General features: G+C 35.5%; 2 protein-coding genes across 2 annotated transcripts in view; both read left to right on the top strand.

Moving 5' to 3' along the window:
- ttn.2 (titin, tandem duplicate 2) overlaps positions 1-23,626 on the top strand; it is a 314,983-nt gene that overhangs the window by 69,248 nt on the left and 222,109 nt on the right. The window contains exons 42-57 of the mRNA XM_078404016.1: positions 8,302-8,580; positions 9,428-9,991; positions 12,121-12,402; positions 12,504-12,782; positions 12,928-13,206; positions 13,298-13,576; positions 13,673-13,960; positions 14,810-15,088; positions 16,869-17,150; positions 17,277-17,555; positions 17,670-17,948; positions 19,335-19,613; positions 19,713-20,000; positions 20,271-20,549; positions 22,823-23,104; positions 23,214-23,492. Of these exons, the coding sequence (XP_078260142.1) occupies positions 8,302-8,580; positions 9,428-9,991; positions 12,121-12,402; positions 12,504-12,782; positions 12,928-13,206; positions 13,298-13,576; positions 13,673-13,960; positions 14,810-15,088; positions 16,869-17,150; positions 17,277-17,555; positions 17,670-17,948; positions 19,335-19,613; positions 19,713-20,000; positions 20,271-20,549; positions 22,823-23,104; positions 23,214-23,492 (4,776 nt within the window). The remainder of the gene's footprint in view (positions 1-8,301; positions 8,581-9,427; positions 9,992-12,120; positions 12,403-12,503; positions 12,783-12,927; positions 13,207-13,297; positions 13,577-13,672; positions 13,961-14,809; positions 15,089-16,868; positions 17,151-17,276; positions 17,556-17,669; positions 17,949-19,334; positions 19,614-19,712; positions 20,001-20,270; positions 20,550-22,822; positions 23,105-23,213; positions 23,493-23,626) is intronic.
- Positions 2,017-8,244, top strand: LOC144596119 (titin-like). Its single transcript, XM_078404299.1, has 4 exons — positions 2,017-2,032; positions 3,795-4,238; positions 4,329-7,400; positions 8,219-8,244. Exons 1-4 carry the CDS (start codon positions 2,017-2,019, stop codon positions 8,242-8,244), a joined length of 3,558 nt encoding a protein of 1,185 aa, XP_078260425.1.

The following is a 23,626-nucleotide window of genomic DNA, read 5'->3' as shown; positions in this document are numbered from 1 at the left end:
CTGTGTTTAGGAACTTAATCTTGAGTTCCATTATTCCCAGCTTAAAGAGGAGTAGATATTAATTTCAAGATATGTTTGCATTCAACAGAATATCTTACAGCATCAGACAAGGGTTTTCTTAAAATATTTAATTCTCGTGCTGTTTTCAATGGAAAGTTTAGTTAAAATATTGACATTATTAATGGTTCACGCTATAAGTGAATATTTTTGTTAAAATTTAGAGTAACCGAAGGTTGTGCATTAATGTATGAAAGTTTATTCTTACTTGAGGACTATTATACTTTTTTGTGGAAAATGACCACCTTATGGACAATTAGCTGGAAAGTTCAACAAAGAATACATTGGGCTGAGGAGTTTTCTAAAGTTTTTAATTTGACAGTAAAATAAATTTAAGTGTCCTATTTGATAACATATTCACAAAAAAATGATGAAACAGTATAGCTTTATTGTTGTGAGTAAAATATGAAGCCAATCACCCTAATTACTGAAAGTCAGTTCCATCTAGTTCGTGGTTCTCTATTTCTTGTTTAATACGTGGTATATTTCAAAATGGGTTTAGAAGAATGAGGGGGGACCTCATTGAAATATACAGAATAGTGAAAGGCTTGGATAGAGTGGATGTGGAGAGGATGTTTCCACTAGTGGGAGAGTCTACGACTAGAGGCCATAGCCTCAGAATTAATGGATGTTCTTTTAGGAAGGAGATGAGGAGACATTTCTTTAGTCAGAGGGTGGTGAATCTGTGGAATTATTTGCCACAGAAGGCTGTGGAGGCCAAGTCAGTGGATACTTTAAAGACAGAGATAGATAGATTCTTGATTAATACAGGTGTCAGAGGTTATGGGGAGAAGGCAGGAGAATGGGGTTAAGAGGGGAAGATAGATCAGCCATGATTGAATGGTGGAGTAGACTTGATGGGCCGAATGGCCTAATTCTACTCCTATGATTTATGACTTTATGACCTTAAAAAAGCAAGGCCGACTGGTGAGATTGATGGACACCATGGCTAGTCTAGGATGAGGGGCATAATCTCAAAAGTGGAACCAGGTCTTTCAAAAGTGAATATTGAAAGACATGCAGACATTAATAGAAGTTTGAAATTCTTATCTACAATTGACAATTGCTCAGTCAGTTGTTGATTTTTCATGTAATATTGATTGTTCATGTTCTCAGGTTTTAATATCTATGGAAGTCTGATCTCATTGAATGGCTGATCATACTTGAGCGGCTAACCGATTAATTCCACTTCCTATATTCTATTTTTATTGATTTGAACATAGGTATGATGTGGAAAGTATTTCAATTTAAAAACTTAAAATTCAGATTATTTATGGATTGGACAATTGTATATGACATTTTCTGTTGCTGTTTTAACAGGATAGTTAATCCTATTTATTTTATCTGGTCTAATATCTAAACTAAAATGTCATACAAATCTGTTAACCGCTTATTGCCACTGACAGCCACAGAATGATATATGTTGGCAAATTGTCCTCTGATAAGTTTGAGGTATGTGAGCATGTTCTCTTTAAATACCATGTGATGGAGTAGAGAGGATAAACCAAAAAAAATGCGTAGAAGGATCTAAAAAAGGTTACAGTTCTTGCAGGGAATCCATGACTTAAGAAGAAATATTTTAGGTGCCTAAACAAGTGTATTTCCTGCGGCTTTTAAATAGCATCTCTGTAAGCCTAAATTCACATTATAAATAATTAACTTTTATCTATTCTTTTCTCGTCTCTTTTTACCTTTCATCGTATTTCTTATCAAAAGTAGAAAATAATCTATTTCCAGATCTGTAGAGATAGAAATTGCATTTGGCTATCCTTCACTTTCCTATCCTACTCAGGAGAAAGTGAATGCTATTTTAACTTCTCGTGTTATTATGGAATCCTGGAAAAAAACACATTGTGCCATTCTGTGGTGCGGTTAATTTGAACACATTATGTAATTCGTGACATTTTTAAAATTTGGTTAATTCAATGGTTTTGTTACTTTATTGTATTTGTTAGGTTCATGCTAGTTTTTGGAGGTGAGCAAAGTTTTAGATTGTTCAGCATCAGAAATTGAAAGATGTAAAGTTTAAGAGTACTATTGCTGCTGTATTTATGTGTTTTGCAATATATGGTGTTGGAGAGAGTCCACTCTATGACATGATGGAGTTTACGGGGTCCTAGAGAGTTTAGTCAGGCAGTCAAATTTTGGATTGGTCCAGAGATTGCAGCATACTACAGATGATTTCAGAGTAGTCTGTGAGTAAAAACAGAAATGCACTCCTTCATGAGTTTGCAAACAATCAAATGGCATCTGTATATTTTTTAATCATATCTTTGCTTATCATTTTAATATTTATTTCCTAAATTGTTAATTTTGAAATGAAGTTCAACTTTTGTCAAATCTGCATAAATTGTTTGATATTGAAAAAGAACAAGTTTTAATGGTTTGAATTCTGTAGGTTGTTGGTCAATTTATTGAAATTACAGAATAGAAAAAGATACTTTTCATGATATAAGCATGAATATATTAATACATATGTTTCTTTTGATCTCAGTATGACAACCTAGTTGTGTGAAAGCATGCATTGTTTCCCTGTTTTGTCTGCCACACTTGACATGGTATAAAGCATGATAAGTATAACAAATAAGGTTTATATTTTAGTGAAGAAACATTTAATGCTGCAATTATTCATTCCTTCTACAGCTTCCTGTTAAATATGTTTCTTATTTGCTGGTTATACTAATGTGTACACAAACTTCTGGTCTGCTGTCATGTAAATATACAGCTGGTGTGGTATATGAGATTTATTTTCTTTTGATTATCCCATCTCAAGACAGCAACTTATACTGGGTTGTGGTTCCAGGGTGGTAGCAGCTCCCTCTCATATTACTCAGCTAAGCGTTCTGATGTTTATGTATTGGTACGCAATTTGAAGCCAACACGGTTGATGTAATCCCACTCTAAGCTCATACCCACATACTCCCATGTTTGGAGAGCAACCTACAACTGGTTTTTTTTCCTATTCCAATAGCTTGGAGCTACTGAATTTTTAACATTTCATTGCTGCTTAGTTAAGAGATATTAAATCACAGATTTATCAATAGCATTTGGCTGTTTTGATGATAGTGAAAATTATTGTATTAATCTTGCTGTTACCAAGGTAAAAGTAGGAATATGTTATCTCTTGATTTCTCTTGATGTGACCTAACAATCAAATTTGATTGAACATATGTATTTCAGTGATGGAATAAAGCTTATATTAGAAATTACTTCTAAGTCTTTTGAAATTTTGTAGCATGCAATACATTTTTGCATAATAATAACATATTGTCATGATTGGAGTGTGATTCTGGATTTGCAGGATATCAGCCACTGCTATCAAATCGGGACCTACAGTTCCTATTTTATTAACTTTGATTAAGATATGGAATATAGATCATGTATTAAATATTTTAATTCACAAATAAATACTCAGATGACACACATTTTGAATCTATAAATTTGAATAAATGGTATATTAAAGCAAATTTCACTTAAAACTAGTGTGCTGTTAAGATTGGCTTTAAGCAACATAAACTTCCTAAATTGTCCGAGCAAATTCTATGTACAATCACACACCTATATACCTAGATTAATGATAAATATTTAAAGGAGACTGTTATAGAAATGTAACCTTTTGAAGCAGAAGGAATTTGGCACAAAATTAATAATTCTGGTGCTTTTTGTTTCTTTCCAGTATTGAGCAATACTTGCAGTCAACCTGCTTTCTAAATGTAACCATCTTATTTCTTATACAGAATTTTCTAGCTCTGTAATCATCGCTGCTGAAGATAAGAGGGAAGATTTCTACATAAGTGAACTTCATGTGTCTGACAAAACATTTGAACTCAGGCCTGAAACTCCAGTTTCATCAAACATTTTGGACATAAAAACTGATGCTAATCCTTTAAAATCAGTGCCAGTATTCAAGAAACATATTTCTAGTATGGAGGTAGTTGTGGAAGATGTAGCTAAATTCTCTGTCACTATTAGTGGATTCCCAGAACCCACTATTCAGTGGTTTTGTAATGGTAAAAAATTGACACCTTCGTCAAATCACAAGTTTGTTTATGATAAGGAGGAATACAGTCTAATTATAGCTTACTCCAAATTTACAGATGAGGGAGAATATACCTGTACAGCTAGTAATGTACTTGGAAATACTTCATGTAGTGCACATCTGAAAATCAAACCAAAGGAAGGTATGGGAGGGATTAGGAAATCAGCTGCAAAACCTCCAGTTGCGAAACTGCCAGAAAAAAAGATAAACAAAGAGCCCCTATCGAAAGAAGCTGTGTTGATACAACAAGCAGAATTCAAATGCGTATCTAGGGGTGAGGCACCACAGTTTTTCAAAGAATTTAAATCTTTGCAGTGTCTAAAAGGGATGCTTGGTAAATTTGAGTATGTAGTGACAGGAGAACCAATGCCTGAGGTATTATGGTATAAGGCAAAGTACCAGCTTTTTCCAGGTGTGCAATACAACCTGAGTTACAACTCCAATGGTTCTGGTTCATTAACCATTCATAATGTACAGAAGGAGGATAGTGGCTTGTATTCCTGCAAAGCATTTAACACATTTGGAGAAGCAACTTGCACTGCAGAACTAATTGTGATGAGCGATACTGTTGCTGTTGAGCATTCAACACAAGAAATGGTTCAGAAGCATTATGAAAAGACCATTCGTGATCAAGCCGTTGAGTTGTGTTTATTCACCTTAAAATCACCTGGTGATACTCAGGCTGAATTACAGGAGAGGGATCAATTGATGTATAAAATAGCCTCTGAAGAAAAACAGTCTGTCCCCAGTGAACAGACAGCCATTTTTAAGAAGGAGAAAATCTCTGCAGCAGAAACAGCTATTTCAGGAATGAAACAGATGATAATGCATTCTCAAACGACACAGGAGCGTCTGGGCTTTATTGAGCAACACCATGAACCGATTAATGGCCTGCCAGTATTCAAATTACCGAGCACAGAAGTACAATCAAAAAACTGTTTACCCATAGTTGCGGAAAGGACTGAAATTCCAAAGGAAGCTATCTTTAATATTAAAGGATTGCCTATTGCAACTTCTAAACCAGTGACAGCGGAAACAGGTATGCCAGAGAAAGAAGATGTAATTTCTAGCCCAAAATCTACAACTCTTAATGTTGTGGAAATGCCAAAAGCAGAGCCAAGGTACACTGTACACAGTTACAAAGTTGAAGGACTTCAAGAACCCCCCAAAGAACCTTTGTTTGTATTTGAAGTTCTCACATTGCATCAAGGCCAAATCCAAAAAGAAAGCAAAATGGAAGTTTGTACAACTGTATCAATGGAAAATAAAAAAATAAGGGATGAAATTACAAAAGAAATACAACCATTAGATGCTGGAAAGGAATCAAAGTCATTAAAGAAATTACCAAAGCCATTCTTGGCATCTGTTACTGAAAGCCACAAGTCAACCCTGAAGGAGTCTATCTTTAAGGTACAAAAAGCTGGATCACAACAAGCTTTATTAATGAAAGATCAACTTGTGAAAACTGCTTTAAATGCAGAAGAGAAACAACCACTTCGAAGTGAACATACTAAAATACTAATTGGATTAGATTGTGCAATCTCAATGACATCAAAAACAGAAGAAAAGGAATCTTTGCATTTACAGATTGTCAAGGAACAAGATACTCTACCCAAAGAATTTTATTTTACTTTTGAAGTACCCATAGAAGATAATGCTGATCTGAAAAAGAGTCCAACTTCTCTACATTCATTAATATCAGAAGAGCAGCACCTGGTACCTTATGAATGCACAACTCAGTTATCTGATGTAAAGGACAGCATAAAAATTAAACCAACAAAAGAACATGTATCCACTTTACATTCTCATCACATAAAAAGTATGTGTATTTTTCATAAAGAAGGTATGCTACCCCGAGTGAAACCAGCTGCTCATATTGCAGCAGGTAAATTTGAGACGGCATACAGCAATGCTGTGGTTGTAGAAGAAAACATAGAACTGTTGGACGAACAATCTAAATCCCTTGAAATGAAAATTGAAAGTTTACATTCTGAAGCCAAAACTCATCCTCTACCACAAAAGTATCTCCCATCTGTTACTCAAACTGTACAAAAATTAAAAGAAAAAAAATTAACAATTAAAGAGAAAGAACAGCACGCATTGATAACTAAGTCTGATGACAGTATCAAACAGTTCAGCACTACAACAGACAGCATGATAGTGGAAGATGGTTCTGTTGCTTTTTTCAGAGCCATAAGTGTGGCAACCTGTGAGGATAAGTATGAACCAAAATTAACTTCAGCTTCTGTGCAGGTTCAAGAAAAGACAATGTCTATGAAAAGTACCAATATGCTCGAGGCTGCAGAAGAAGATTTTGCAGTAAGAATCCAAGAAGAACAGGCAGTAAGATTTCCACTAATGCTTCAAGAAAAACAGATTATTGAAGAGGAACATTCATCGGATATTAAGAGATCAGAACAAACAATGCTGAAGTTGAAGAAACAGCCGGATCAAGCACCACAATCCCATGTAATCCAAGAAGATGGAGCACTCCATAAGGAACTGGCATTTAAGATTAAAATTCCCCGAACCATCACTTTAGGTATAGGCACACAGTTTAAGGAAGCACTTAAATCTGCTTTAGCAAGTGAGCATCATGCAATTTCCTCCATTACATTCGGCTCCATAGAAGAAATAAAAATTAAGGAATTAAAAGTTCAAATAGAGCCTAAATACACTTTACATACATATCAAATTACCAATGCCAATCCTCCAATAGATATAACTCTAATTAGTGAAGGAGAATACCCCCAGAAAGCTGACTTACAAAAGGAACTGACGGCAGCTTTTCGTTCTATCATTCATGAGCAACAACAGGCTTTCATAGCTGAGCAGCTAGGTACAATTCCAAAGTCATTTGATAGGTTAGAAACAGTGCGCATTGGTATTCCTCCTTCCATGTCTGTGTTTGGAGAACCCCCGACAAAAAATCTTAAAATAGAGGAGAAAACAGAGGACAATTTAGCTATTCATGTTTCTAAAATGAAAATGCAGAGTGAAACACTAATAAAAGGTACTAAAGACAATCCAATAATTATTAAGGGGCTTACTGATACCACTGCAGATGAAGATAGCCAAGTGATATTTAGCACAGTCATAAAGAAAGTTAAAGACGTAAATTGGTATATCAATGGAGAGAAAATCTCCTCAAAAAATGAGTTCAAATGTATTCAAGATTTTGACACATACTCACTTATAATCAACAAAGTACAAAATAAGGAGCATCAAGGAGAATATATCTGCGAGGCATTGAATGAAACAGGAAAATCAACAACTTCTGCAAACCTCACAGTTGTAATAAGAGGTTGGATTATGGGGATAAAATCTTTATTATTATGAACTAGAATCTAATCCATTCAACTAACAAAATAGTTAACCATTGTTTTTAGTTTATGCTAATAAATTAACATAACTAAATCTTTCCTACCCTGTTCTTCCTTTTCCCTTCCTTCCCCATATTTTAATGATAAAAGAGTAATTGTATTACCCATTAAGTATCTATATATGAGACGTCAAAGCTTGATAAGATCACATCAGTTTATTTCATTACGTTGGCATTGCTACTTTTAAATCTTAATTGCAAAAAATCTAATGTGAAATTGATTCTTATTGATGTGATCTTCATAGCATTCACTGACAGTAATAAAGAGCTTTTAAAGTTAATTTCATGTTTTAAAAAACTACTGTGAATATTCAATTATGCCCCCTAATGTTTTAATATTAACAATTAATTAACATCACCCATCTTTTAAAGTTTTTTTACTAATGCAATATTGCTTTCATCCCCATATCCACTCTTGAGGAAATGCTAGATATTTATCATTGCCATCACTATATCATAATGAGAAGACAACTGAATATTGATATTTTTTCCTCCTAATATCACATTTTGTCAACTACTTTGTTCCAGGAAAAAACATTTCAATTTATATCAATTACTTGCATGCATCTATGCACTTCACGACAATAAATGTTGAATTTCATTCATTGAAGTATTATCATTTACTACCTTGAGCACAGCCACTGGTCAGCTAACATCTTTTAACCATAATTTCTTCTCCACAGTCACTCCATGGATTGTTAGTTTCTACCACCCTAACGTCCTTCATTTTTGAATTTCAGGGGGCATCTCTCCACTTTATGCTTAACGAATTAGAGTTTGTTATTGCAATGTTGTAACATGTTTTAAAATTTTATATCTGCAGTGCCTCCAGTTTTCAAAAGGAAGATTGAATCACAGGAGGTGATAGTTGCACACGCCACTCAGTTTGAATGTGAGATTGATCCTATTCCTGATGTGAGATTCCAGTGGTTCCGAGCCAGAGCTGAACTTCGTGACAGTGAAAAATACAACATTGTGAACAAGAAATATATTTCCATCTTGAAACTTTTGAAACCCCAGCTAATTGACTGTGGAGAATATACTTGCAGAGCATCAAACCAGATTGGCAGTGTAAGCAGCACAGCTAAATTGATTGTGACTGGTAAGTAGATTAAGCTTTGAATGTTGTTTCATTTCAACATTTAGTTTTCAATTTCATTTGGCTTTAAAAGGCTTGCATAGTTTTAACTCTATAATTATTTTCATAGAACCAAAATGATTGTTTCATAATTTAAATAGTAATTTGGATGCAGACACCAAATTGCTAAATTTGCAGATGGCACAGAGATGGATAGGATAGGAAATTGTGAAGGAATCTACAAAGGAATATAGACGAATATAGGATAGGAATATTAAGGTTGAGCGTGCAAAGATCTATTAAGTGGATTACAATGTGAAATTATTCTTATTTTTAAGTATTTTAAGGTGGAGGTACATAGATACTTGATAAACAAGAATACGGACATGAGATTACAATCAGTTGTGGAGCACGCCTAAATGGCAGAGTAACTCACTCTTTCTCATAATTGGTATTTTTGTACATCTATTCATATATAAAAATATCTTTGTGGTTTTCTAATTTGTAGAATAATTTTATTTTTTCAAAGTTGTATAGAGTTGAAATTAAACCAGTGAAAGATTTCTTCAATTTTTATCACTTCAGCTTTATATAACAGAAACATTAAATTCCGTTTTCTTTCAATTATCTCCTGTAAGACAGAGCTATATCATCCAAAGCAGTTTTGATATCTGGATAAAATTGTTCTAAAAAATAATCTGGGTTTCATATGGTAAACTTTATAAATAATCCAACAAAGACATTAGAATATCAGTATTGGCAGTTTTCTTTCTCTTTTAAATACATTTTAAGCAAATCTACCTGACCTAAATATCTTAAAGTCTAATTCCTTCAGTTAGTTGAAAATCTAATCCAAATGTTCATTTTGCAGAACATACGCCACCGAGCTTTATAACCAGACTGAAATCGGTTACAACATTTGTAGGTAAAACTGCAAGACTTGAATGCACAGTATCTGGATCACCTGTAATCCATACTGTTTGGCAGAAGAATGGTATTGATGTTACAGATGAAGACAACTATAAAATATTAACCAAAGGCAACAAACATGCTTTGGAATTCAGTAACTTAAATGTTCAGAACAAAGGAACCTATTCTTGCAAAGTGACCAATGATTGTGGCACTGATATCTGCTATTCTGATCTAATTGTACTTGACAAACCATCTTTCACTCGGAGATTTGAACCTACTCAGACTGTAATTAACACCAGTGCACATCTTGAATGTCAAGTGAATGATGACACATCAGTAACAATTTCATGGAAAAAAGACGGATTAGAACTTCACTCGAGCAAATATTATAAAATTACATTTGAAGACAAATTAGCTGTTTTGGAAATCCTGGGAGCTAGACTGAAAGATGAAGGGAATTATGTGTGTATGGCTTCTAATGAAGCTGGAAGTGATTCCTGCTCGGCACTATTAACAGTTAAAGGTAAGGAGTGTTGCAAATCACAAGCTGTTTTTTTAGCAGAACCTGTGGCTACTTGAAGTAAAACTATAAGTAATTTTTAAAGGTTTCATTATAGAAAAAAAATCTTGCCTCAAAGCTCCTATATTTAGTTCTATGTTCTGAAACAGTGGCAGGTCATTTGGCCCCACGTGTCTATGTAAGCTCTGAAAAATTTCATCAATTCACTCTCACATTTATTTCCCTGTAACTCACTTTCATATGCCCATTAACTCTCCATGAATCTCCTAGCATTCACTGATAGTTGGAATTATTTACTGTACTAAATAACCTAACCTGGTTTGGGAGGAAACTGGAACACCTGGAACAAACTCTCACAGTCACAGAGATGAAATGCAAATTAAAAACACACTGTGCTAGGTGTCGAGATGGGATCTGGGGCAATGGAGCTGTGAGGCAGCACCATTAACTTCTGTGTCTCTGTGCCGTCTTTAGATGGCGAAGGCTAATTCCGGTTAATACAATAAGTATTTTGATCTTAATTTGTATATTTTATATATACAATCATAGTTCGGATACAGTGATTTGGTTGAAGCATCATGATGAAAAGATGCCAAAACTTCATTCATTTGTAAGCATATCTCAACTTTGTTTTGTTTCTTCTGAACGATGTTTCCGAAGGACTACTGCTGGAATCCCTGGTCTTTTCTTCCATAAGACTGAGGTCATCAAAGACTCTTGATAGTTTCCTAAGTTCTGCTCAGTACTTTTAACTTTCACCTTTCACTGATTTGTTTCTGGTTAAGCAACCGTTCAGTTTTGAAATTGTTAATCCCATTTCAGATCCCTAATCATCCAACCTATCTCCATGACCCATGCAAGCCTCTGAGATAATTGTGAATCTTCAACTTCGTCCCATTAAACATCCCTAATTTTCATTTATTCACCTTTGTGAGTTATGCCTTCAGCATCAAGCTTTGGAAATATCCTTAAATCTCTTTGCCTCTCTTTCATTCTTTCTTTTTTAAAGAGACTTCGTAAAATTCCACTCTATATTATCTGTCTAATATATGGTTGTCAAATTGTTGTTTAATAACTCCTGTGAAAGACCTTGGACATTTTACTATGTTAAAGGCACTTTAGAAATATAGTTTGATGTTTTACCATTTACACAAACTCGTTATATTTGGGGGGTTTTCAGGAACTCTTTCATTTTGACATATGTTATATCACAGAAATTCATTAAAATATAACCTCAACCTCTACCGTATTACATGATTAGTAATTGAGGAAATATAAGAAATAGAGCAGGAATCAAATAATTTGGTTTCTTGGAATCTCTCAGCCGTTCAGTATTATAATGGCTGATCATTCACCTCTGTCCTGTTTTACTGCACTAATCACATATCTAACAATTCTTTTATTATCTAAATGTTATTGATCTCTAACCTGAATATAGTTATGAATTGAACCTCCGGGACCTTCTTGAATAGAGAATCCCAAATGCTGTGGGTGAAGACATTTGTTACCATCTCAGATCTCTTTATTTTGGGACTGACCTCTGGTTGTAGATATGCCAACCTGGGGACATATCATCTTGAAATCAACCATGTCAAGTCCTTTAAGAAGATTGAATGCTTAAATTAGATCATTTCTTATTTTTCTAAACTGCAGAGTGCAGGCCTTGTCTGTTTGATCTCTTTTTATAACATAATGATGCTACCCCAGGAGTCAATCCTGTGAACAAATGTACATTCATTGAATGTACATTCAAGTTAGGCAGTTGCTTTTATAACGTGACTGCAAAATGACCTTGCAGCTAGGATTTTCTTACTCTTGAACATGTAGATTTGGAGCCTTTATTGGTGCTTACTTCTTTATTTCAATTTTATAACAGAAAACATTACACATAGTACTGAATAATTTGAAATGAGGTACAATGAATCAATGAAGGGTTTTGTTGATGACATGATAACATGGAAACAAAACAAACTGAACCAACCGAGCCAGAATTTTTCCTCAAATTACAAGCAATGAATAATACCTTAAGCGTTGTAATTTTTCTTTAAAGATTGTCTTGGTGATATTAGTTCTCTTTCTAAATGTTTTTATCTTGGGCATCTCTTAATATTTTTCTTTAAATTTACCTTCAGAACCACCTTCATTCATAAGAAAGCCAGAACTATCGCTGCTGTTGAAAAAAGGTGATTCAACACATTTGAATTGCCAAGTGAAAGGTTCGCCTGAAATTAATGTTACCTGGTACAAAAACAATATGATTCTCAATATCTCGGAAAAATACAAGATATCATTTAGTGATTCTGCAGCTGTTCTTGAGATTAATGATATAAATGTAGAAGACAGTGGAGATTATGTGTGTGAAGCACAAAATGAAGCTGGTACAGATAGCTGCAGCACGATCATTACAGTCAAAGGTTCGTACAATGTTGCTGCTGTTGAAAAATTCATATTGTTTATTTCTTTAACCTTTTTGAACAGGCAGTTTGAAATTGAATTTTTGTGCCTTCCTCTTTAGAACCTCCCTCTTTTATCAAAACATTTGATCCCACTGAAGTGGTAAAAGGATTCAATTGTACTCTTGAATGTGAGCTGACTGGTACAGCTCCATTTGAAGTTGTCTGGCACAAAGACAGAAAGCAGATCCGACCTAGTAAGAAGTACAAGATGATTTTCCAAAATATGCGTGCTTATCTCCACATTAGCTTTTTTGAGTTCCCAGATGTTGGTGATTATCAGTGCACAGTGTCTAATGAAGTAGGAAAGTGTCTATGTGGTGCAACAGTGAAGATAAAAGGTCAGTAATATTTTTGGAAATTGCAGGAAAGATGTCATATTAACCTAAATTTTTTAATGAGATTCAATAGATGAATGTATAACATGTAAGCTGTCCCTGCCTTTTAAATTAAAACCACATTATTTGTACCTTCCTTTGAAATTAGAACCCCCATCATTTGTGAAGAAAATTGAAAATGCAACAACAATTTTGGGAACCTCAGCAATGTTTCAATGCAGTACAAAAGGATCACTACCTATCACTTTAACTTGGATGAAAGATAAGGATGTTATCGCAGAAAGTAATAATGTCAAAATGAGTTTTGAGAACAATATTGGTACTCTTCACATTGGTGCTGTTGAAATGAACAGCAGTGGTAAATACACTTGCCATGCAGAAAATGAAGCAGGAAGCCAAAAATGTTCAGCAACATTAATAGTGAAAGGTTAGTTTGATAATGTATTGGTTTGTTTTATAAAACAACATGCCTTACATTGCCAAGCATTGTTAATGTTAACCATTTTATTTCACCATAGAGTCAGCAAATATCATAGAGAAAGCGGAGCCAATTAGTGTGACTGCTGGAGATCCAGCAACTTTGGAGTTCGTAATAGCCGGCACACCAGAACTAAAAATTAAATGGTTCAAGAATGGGAAGGAGCTAATATCCAGTAGAAAGTACAAAACAAGTTTATTAAATAAAGTTGCTAGCCTAAGGATCATTTCTGCAGAAAATGAGGACAGTGGTGAATATACTTTTGAAATAAAAAATGATGTGGGGAGTTGCAGTTGCAAAACTTCCATTACAGTATTGGGTTAGTATATAATTTATAATTACAATTTTTTCATTAATTTAAGCAATTTTAAAAATTAATTCAGATATCATTGACATGTTGCTTTGCCTTGGACAGATCGTATGATTGCCCCAACCTTCACTAAAAAATTAAGGAAAATGACCAGCATATTGGGTGCAACCTTTCACATGGATTGCAAATTCTCTGGTTCTGTCCCAGTTGGGATTTCTTGGCATAAAGATGACAAAGAGTTATCAGCCAGTGTTAAATACACAATGTCATGTCAAGACAACACCGCTGTTCTGGCGATGAAACAATTAGAAATTAAGGATGGTGGAACTTACTCGTGTAAAGCTACTAACTCTGCAGGAAGTGATGAATGCAGTGGAGTCTTAAATGTGAAAGGTTTGAACACATAACTTAATTCTGATATTTTCTCTTTTGTTAATATAATTTTTGTCCTTTTGCAAATCAGTTTTATTGTCATTTAAATGACATATTCATTGATAAATATGTTGAAATTTGCCTATATTTTGGGCCAATTTTTATTTCCTGACATCTGTTGCTGTTTTTTTGCCAATGGTCCATAATTTCAAATGATGCTTGGTGCCGAAAATCAGTAAGCTTTTCAACGAGAGCAGTTGTTCCTGCAGAGTGGTATTCTGCCATTATTAAAGATAGACACAAAATGCTGGAGTAACCCAGCGGGGCAGGCAGCATCTCTGGATAGAACGAATGGGTGACATTTCAGGTTGACCCTCCAGAGATGCTGCCTGTTCCACTAAGTTATTCCAGCATTTTATGTCTATCTTCAGTGCAAACCAGCATCTGCAGTTCCTTCCTGCCATTATTCAACATCCATAAGCTCAATATTCAAGTCAAATGTGAGGAATAAACACCCTCCCTAATTTTTTTGTCTAATTTCTTGCTGTGATTATAAGGATGCCACAATCACCCTCCAGAGATCAGCTAACTGACCACACATTAGCAATTGATCCTTGTATTTGCTGGTTTGTGTTAGTTAACTATTTGGCAGATAAATTGACCAGTCTATTAGGCAAATCCATGAAATATGCCTCATTAGTGATAAAATGATATACATTTTTGGATCCCAATGAATTGAAGGACCACTCGATCACTTGTCTCTTGCCTGCATATCTTGTGGCACATTTTCAAACAAGGGGGAAAACCTACTTGCTTGATATGTTTGATTACTATGAATTTTATGTGCTATTTAATTTTTTTAAATTTTAGAACCTCCAAGCTTTATATTAAAACCTGCATCAGAGAAAGTTCTGCCTGCTACAACTGTGAAGTTTAAGACTGTCGTAAATGGAACACCTCCAATGTCAATGAAATGGTACAAGGGTAACACAGAACTTGTGACTGGTGGCAGCTGTTTCATTATGAGGGATATTTCTACAACCTATCTTGAGCTTTTTTCAGTGAAACCAACTGATACGGATGATTACATTTGTGAAATCAGCAATGATGCTGGAACAATTTCCTGTACAACAAATCTTTTTGTTAAAGGTGATTTTTAAATATATATATTTTCTTAATTTTATTCAGTATCTTATTACTCCTTAGTAGACACTAAATGCTGGAGTAACTCAGCGGGACAGGCAGCATCTCTGGAAAGAAGAAATGGGTGAAGTTTTGGGTCGAGACCCTTCTTCAGACTGGTGTCAAGGGAGTGGGCGGTACAGAGATAAAATGTAGTCGGAAACAATAAGACTGGTAGGAGAGCTGGGAAGAGGGAGGGGATGGAGAGAGAGGGAAAGCAAGGGCAACTTGAAGTTAGAGAAGTCAATGTTCATACCCCTGAGGTGCAAGCTACCCAAGCAAAATATATGGTGCAGTTCCTCCAATTAACACTGGGCCTCACACTCTGACAATGGTGGAGGCCCAGAACAGAAAGGTCAGTGTGGGAATGGGAGGGGGAGTTAAAGTGTTGAGCAACCGGGAGATCAGGTAGGTTTAGGCGGACCGATCGGAGGTGTTCAGCGAAACGATCGCCGAGCCTGTGCTTGGTCTCACCAATATACAGGAGTCCACACCTGGAACAGCAGCTACAGTAGATGAGGTTGGAGAAGGTGCAAGTAAACCTCTGCCTCGCCTGAAAAGACTGTCGGGGTCCTTGGACGAGGTTGAGGGGGAGGGTATAGGGACAGGTGTTGCATCTCCTGCGGTTGCAGGGGAAATTACCTGGGGGAAGGGATGTTTTGGGTGGGGAGGGACGAGTTGACCAGGGAGTTGCAGAGGGAACGGTCTCTGTGGAAAGGGGTGGAGATGGGAAGATGTGGTTAGTAGTGGGATCTCGTTGGAGGTGGCAAAAATGTCGGAGAATTATGTGCTGCATGCGACAGCTGATGGGTGGAAGGTGAGGACAAGGGGGACTCTGTTAAGCATGGGGGGAGGGGGAGCAAGAGCGGAGCTGCGGGATATCGAGGCGACCCTAGTGAGAGCCTCATCTATAATGGAAGAGGGGAAACCTCTCTCCCTAAAGAATGAGGACATCTCTGATGTCCTGGTATGGAAAATCTCATCCTGGGCGGCGTAGAGGGAGGAATTAGGAGTAGGAGGTAGAGTCTTTACAGGAGGCAGGGTGGGAAGAAGTGTAGTCTAGATAGCTGTGTGAGTCAGTAGGTTTGTAATAGATGTCAGTCGATAGTCTGCCTCCTGTGATGGAGACGATGAGATCTAGAAACGGTAGGGAAATGTCGGAGATGGTCCAAGTGAATTTGAGTGCAGAATGCAGATTAACCATGAAGTTGATGAAGTCAGTGAGTTCTGCATGGGTGCAGGATGTAGCACTGATGCAGTCGTCAATGTAGCAGAGGTTGAGTTTGGGGATAGGGCCAGTGCACGCCTGGAACAGTGATTGTTCGATGTACCCTACAAAGAGGCAGGCATAGCTGGGGCCCATGCAAGTGCCCTTGGATTTGGAGGAAGTGGGAGGAGTTGAAAGAGAAGTTGTTAAGGGTTAGGACCAGCTCTGCGAGGCAGAGGAGAGTGTTAGTAGACGGAAATTGGCTGGTTCTGCGGTCGAGGAAGAAATGGTGGGCTTTAAGACCTTCCTGATGAGGGATGGAGGTGTAGAGTGACTGAACATCTTATTACTCTTTGTTCTTTGTATTAAAATATCCCAAATATTCAGGGGTATGCTCTTAGTAATAAGAGGAATTGAAATTATAATCGCCTTGAAGTGATAAGTTTTGTGTTATGCATATGAACATATGCTTTTTGTCTCTTCTTTGTTACTTATGAATATCTTCTAAATGTATTCTTCATGGCATCTTGATTTTTATAGAACCACCATCATTTTCACGGAAGCTAGAGCCATCAAAATTATTGAAAAGTGGTGACTCGGCTCGGTTTGAATGTGAAATAACTGGCACACCTGAAATTAAAGTTACGTGGTATCGGAAAGACAAGCAGGTTCACCCCAGTGACAAATACCGAATATCATTTGTTAACTGTGTGTCAGTTCTTGAAATTCTTGATGGTGTTGTGGAAGACAGTGGTGAATACACCTGTGAAGCTAAGAATGAAGTTGGTAGTGAGAGTTGCAGTGTTACTGTAACTGTTAAAGGTCTGTGAAAATATCTCATCATTTTGTACTTTGTTTACATTCACAAGATATTTGTGGAGCTTATATGTTTGGGTCTAGAGGTCAGCTGACATTTTTAGATTGAATTTATTATTTGTTCTTTTGCAGAACCTCCATCACTCACTAAAGGACTTGAATCTCTTGAGGTGATTAAAGCCTCTGATATTATTCTTGAATGTGAGGTGGCTGGTACAGCCCCCTTTGAAATTTCTTGGTATAAAGACATTAAACAAATTAGGCCTAGTAAAAAGTACAAGACAATCTGTCAAAACTCTTTAGTTAGTTTGCATATTCTTAAATTTGATACCGTGGATGCTGGTGAATATCAATGCAAGGTATCAAATGAAGTTGGAGGTTGTTCATGCAGTTCTACAGTGACTCTGAAAGGTTAGTGAAGCAAGAGTTCCTTTTCCATAATATTACAATAAAACTAATTTTGTTTTTCCTATTTAATAATTGACTAGAGAGTCTTATATTTTAAATGCTTCATTTTAAAAACAGAACCACCATCATTTTTCAAGAAGATTGAAAATATTACGGTACTTTTGGGAATGCCTGCTACGTTTCAAAGTACTGTGAAAGGTTCAAGCCCAATTTCCATTACCTGGCAAAAAGATAAAGATGATATTTCTGAAGATACTAATACTAAAATATCTTTTGAAGAAGATATAGCAACACTGCAGATTGCTTCGGTAGAACAACATCATGGTGGGAAGTTTGTTTGTCAGGCAAAGAATGATGCTGGAATCACAAAGTGTGTTGCAAATTTAACTGTGAAAGGTTGGTTTAAAGAATACTATCCTCAGTGTTACTAATTCAGCTATTTCTAAAAATTAACAGCTTACAGTGTTTTGAGTTATTTTGATTTTTGTAATGATGTAAGACAATGAAAACAAATAATATAATGTTTTGAATGGTTAAACTATAAAGAAAGTCTTTGAAAAAGTAAATTTAGTGCTAGAGTGTTGAATGCCAAAAACTTTGGGGATTTGAGGCAGGAAGAGATATACCATTAGTTGTTAGTCATAAATTGCTGGATGATTTACACTCGTGTTTCATGTTGCAACAGCATTTGAAATTATTTGATTTATGGTAGTGGCATGAAGTTTAATCTTGTGGGGTCAGAAAGGGATTATTCAATTAAAACTATTATCTTACTTGCAAGCGGTAAATTGCTCAGAGATTTCAAAACAAGTTAGTTTTATTTTCTTCCGTTTGCTTAGGTTTATTTTTCAAAAACTCCATTAATCTAATCTTTCTTTCAATCTCTATTTCTTTTTAAATTATTTAATGTGTCCTTCATTCTGTTTCTTTGAATGTTGTTCCCTTTATTTCTTTATCAACCCTTAGCTTTCATTAATATTTTAATAAGGCCACAGGACAATGCTCAAAATGCCATATAACTTTAATTTTAACATAATCCCATATAACATACTAAACGGTGTGAATATCTGACTCTCACTATCTGAATACCCTTACAGCCTCTGGCTGTTTATCATGGCCCAAGGGTTTGGACCAGTTTTTAAATATATTTGAGAGTAAGTAACATTTAAAAAATAGTCAATTAGATTTAATTATTTTAAAAAGTAAAACAAAACTTAAAAACTGTAGGGCACTTAAAAACATTAAAGTAAAATGAAATTAAATAATTCATACATCTTCCTGTATTAATTCTTTTAACTGTGTTTATTCAAAGAAATGAATTATCCTTTGCACATTAACCAGCTCCAGCACAGAACCGAGGGAATAGTTACAAAATGCTGCTCTCCTTCCTCCACATCATTGATCTGCCACAGGACTTGATAGAAAGCCTCGAATGGAGAAAGTTTAGATAAGCTGTTGTGTGGCTTTCAGACTTTTGTATTTTGCAAAGCAGGTGGGAAAGTCTCAAACAAAGTGAGCCGCTAACAGTTGATGGGTAGTGGCTCCCAACAACTTCAAGTCAATTAAGTTTGACATGATAAACGGAAACAACATTTATTTGTCCATATCTCCTGAACACATGTAGGCTTGGATAAGCACTATAGCCTTTACAAAGATTATCGAAGTGTGATTTTTTTTGATTAGTTCAATATTTCAGCTCATGGCAGGAAAATTAATGGTCTTAAATGGTCTTCTATTGTTTCTTATATTCTTGGCTCTAATATGATGTTTTTATTGTCACAGAACCTGCAAGTATAATAGAAAAAGCAGACTCTATTAGTGTAACTGCAGGAGAGCCAGCAACATTGGACTGCACTTTTACAGGAACACCAGAAATTAAAGCCAAATGGTTTAAGAATGGCACAGAGTTGATTACTGGGAGAAAATACAAAATCAGCATTACAAATAAAGTTACTAGTTTAAAGATTCCTTTCACTGAGAAAGAGGATGGTGGTGAATATGCCTGTGAGGTTCAGAATGACATTGGTAACAGCAGATGCAAAGCTTCCATTACAGTATTAGGTTGGTATTTTTACCCTTCCATTTCATTGCACTTATTGAAATAATTAAAATAATTTGGAAAAAATAATAATCTTTGATTTCCCACCATGTGTTGGACAGATCGCATAGTTCCACCAATATTCAAAAGAAACTTAAAAAATATGGATGGCATCAAATCTTCTTTTATTAAGATGGAGTGCAAAATCACTGGTTCTCTTCCAATGAGTGTGCTTTGGTATAAGGACAATGAAGAATTATCAGCTAACGAAAAATATAAGTTTTCTTACCATGATAACATTGCACAGTTGGAGATTCATCAACTTGAGATGACAGATGGTGGAACATACACTTGCAGAGCAACAAATGCTGCTGGAACTGATCAGAGCATCGGTGCCTTAACTGTGAAAGGTTTGAAATGTTGCAATCAATATCTTAATTGCTTCAAAATTAACCAGATTGTCTAATAACCTTCAGTTGATTGACTAATAACCTTCAGTTATCCAAAACAGTACTTGTCATTCATTTAATTTAGTGCTTTAACAAACATGTTGAGAATGCATATATTGCACATACCCATTTACACTCTTGGTATAACATTTCCATTTTCATAAAAAGCACTTTATTACATTTTATTTTATTTTATTGTGATAATGACTAGTTTTCTTCTGAAATTTTTAGAACAACCATATTTCACTATGAAGCCTTTGTCCCAGGATGTTGTACCTGGTTCCAAAGTACAGTTCAGGAGTGTTATTAGTGGAACTCCTCCAATAACCATCAAATGGTTCAAGGACAAAAAGGAGTTGGTGCCAAGTAATTCACTTTACATTTCAAAAGAAGGTTCAACAAGCATGCTTCAACTCCACTCAGCAAAAGTCGCTGATACTGGTGAATACACTTGTCGAGTCAGCAATGAAGTTGGCACTGAATCGTGCGTGGCAAGTCTTTTTGTCAAAGGTGTGGAATTTCTAATGATTCTTTGTAGCGTTGTAAATGGTTTCATTTAATTGTTTCTTTTGAAAAAAGAACTTTATGTGAAGATTCCCTTTCTTTTCAATTTATACCTATCCAGGCTGACTTCTATTCAGCCTGAATCTTCTTTCAACATTAATACTAATAGCTGTGTCTTACTTTTATTAGACTGATGAACCATTTATCTTTTTCTGTCTTTTGTTGTTTATTTCTTTCTGTAAACTGATGCAATGGCATGCCCCATAATCTTTGTTTTTAATTGGAAATTTGTATTCAATTAATATAAATTTAGGACTTTATGGCCACACTAAGGTGCTTGCACCATATGCTGCCTTTGAAATTTGCAAAAACAATCTCTATTTACATTTTTCATCTCCAACTTTTTTTGTGTGGGCAAGTGAATGGAAAGCAGTCAGGAATATTTTATTTTTACAATTATTCCCTTGCTAGATAATGACAATTGGGTACTCCAATTATGTAAAAAATAAACCTTGCGCAAATGCTATGGAACAAGATAAACGTAAAGAATGTTTAGTGTCAAGTTCTTTAGTTAGAAACTTAACATTCCTTTTTGCAAATTGACCTATAATTAAATAAGTATTTTTGAGTATACGGTGCTGATCAATTCAATGCAGCATGAACAAAGAAGTATAATTCACAGAACATTAAAATTAAGATAATAGACAATAGACAATAGGTGCAGCAGTAGGCCATTCAGCCCTTCGAGCCAGCAGCGCCATTCACCGTGACCATGGCTGATAATGCACAATCAGTACCCCATTCCTGCCTTCTCCCCATATCCCCTGGCTCTGCTATCATTAAGAGCTCTATCTAACTCTCTTGAAAGCATCCAGAGAATTGCCCTCCACTGCCTTCTGAGGCAGAGAATTCCAGAGCTTAACTCTCGGAGTGAAAAAGTTCTTCCTCGTCTCAGTTCTAAATGGCCTACCCCTTATTCTTAGTAGTAGAATTATCACAAAAGAAAGCTTCATGAGAGGCAGTTCATAAATAGGCATGGTTTATTTATGGCCACAACTTGGGTTTACTGTTTTGTCCAATTATTACTGCAGAGGTGCCATCCAATCTTAATGGTGCCAAGTCATCCCTGTAGCATTGTATGCTCAGGAGGGTCAGCTGCTGTATCTTTCCTTTGTTTTTTCACCCTTGTCTTTTTTTTAGGAATTAAGGAGATATTCTCCTGAAATTAAGGAGAATAGTTTGACATATAAATTCCTTTCAAACTGGCCTGCCACATGTACTTGCATCCCTTTTTATGCTCCTATGTGTTCACCTGTCAAGTATGAGGTTGAGCAGGCTTGGACTCTATTCCTTGGAGCGCAGGAGGATGAGGGGTGATCTTATGGAGGTGTATGAAATCATGAGAATAATAGATTGGGTAAACTCACAGAGTCTTGTGCTCAGAGTAGAGGAATCGTGAACCAGAGGACAGGTTTAAGATGAGGGGGGGGGAATTAAAAGGAACCAAAGGAGTAATTTTTTTATGTAAAGGGTGGTTCGTGTATGGAATGAGCTGTAGTTGAAGCAGGTACTATTGCAACGTTTAAGACATTTAGACAGGTACACAGATAGGATAGGTTTAGAGGGATTTGGGCCAAATGTAGCCAGGTGGGACTAGTGTAGATGGGACATGTTGGTCGGCATGAGCAAGTTGGGCTGAAGGGCCTGTTTCCACGCTGCATGACTCTATGAACCAGTGGATGGATTGCAGTATCAAAATAGCATTTATAATGGAAAAAAAATGTTATTGTTAAGGAACTTATGATATAATAAAAATATGAAAAAAACCCCATGAGAAGAATTATAGTCAATTTGTGGAGATTAGGCACAAAGCTAAGATTTTAGTATGGATGGATAGGCCTAGAGGTAAATGAGAAGACAGAATCAAGCAGATAGTCTGAATTACAGCCTAAAAGACTCCCGTTATTTTTAAATAATGCTTTTTTAAACTTAAAAAAAAATTCAAATGAGCTATTGATCTTTTTATAAAGATGCCATTCATCCTATTTGAATGAAAATGACTTTCCAAACCATTTTTAGCTTGTGAATTTTCAGTGGCCTTGCATTTCATGTTTAAAATGTAAATCATAAATTAATGACAGATGACACATTTTCTTCATGATCTTTATGATATTGCGTTTGTCATGCTAATCAACTATATTATTCCAACGTATTTATTGAGTTTACATAAAATCTTTTGTTTTATTTTTGCATTAATTTCATTGCATTTTGGGTTATAGAGCCTCCAAGCTTCATTAAGAAACCAGATCGTACAACATTATTGAAAAAAGGAAATTCAACATCTCTAGAGTGTACCATAACTGGTACACCTGAGATTAAAGTAAATTGGTACAAGCAAGAAAGTGAAATTCTCCCAAGTGACAAATTCAGGATGTCCTTTGTTGATTCAAAATCAGTTCTTGAACTTAATAATGTCAGTGTGGAAGACAGTGGATATTACACCTGTAGAGCAGAGAATGAAGCTGGCTTTGACAACTGCAATGTTACAGTTACTGTTAAAGGTGTGTGATCATAAAATATAATGATAGATTTTGAAAACTTATTTTCCAGTGATATGTATTATCTGCTCAGGTATCTTAATTCTTTTCCTTTCTTTTTTTTAATAAAAAGAACCACCTTCTTTTAGCAAGAAACTGCAACCTATTGAGGTAGTGAAAGGAAATGACATCAGTCTTGAATGTGAAATTGCTGGTACAAGTCCATTTGATGTGACTTGGTATAAGGACAAAAAGCAAATTCAGTCAAGTATAAAATTCAAGATGACGACTGGAAAATCTTTAACTAGTCTTTTTATTCAGAAAGTTGATAATTCAGATGCTGGTGAATACCAGTGTGAAGCAACAAATGACGTCGGAAGTTGTACTTGTGCTGCTGTAGTCAGATTAAAAGGTCAGTTATTAAATGCCAGCCATTTTGTTTTTTCATATTTTTAATAATTCCATTTGGGATTTCATTGCCACTTGATTTTATGGCTAAGTTGCTGAGAGTCTGATTCTTACATCGAATTAACACAATTCTTAACT

This window comes from Rhinoraja longicauda, chromosome 8, assembly GCF_053455715.1.
Source record: "Rhinoraja longicauda isolate Sanriku21f chromosome 8, sRhiLon1.1, whole genome shotgun sequence".
NCBI classification, from domain to species: Eukaryota; Metazoa; Chordata; class Chondrichthyes; order Rajiformes; family Arhynchobatidae; genus Rhinoraja; species Rhinoraja longicauda.
Note: the sequence above shows the minus strand (reverse complement) of the source record. Positions and strands in the feature narration are given on the sequence as shown.

Excerpts from the sequence above, each read along its gene's own strand:
- LOC144596119 (XM_078404299.1), top strand. Across the intron at positions 4,239-4,328 it reads GAAAATCAAACCAAAGGAAG|CTGTGTTGATACAACAAGCA; the intron begins GTATGGGAGGGA and ends TATCGAAAGAAG. Across the intron at positions 7,401-8,218 it reads CCTCACAGTTGTAATAAGAG|GGGGCATCTCTCCACTTTAT; the intron begins GTTGGATTATGG and ends TTTGAATTTCAG.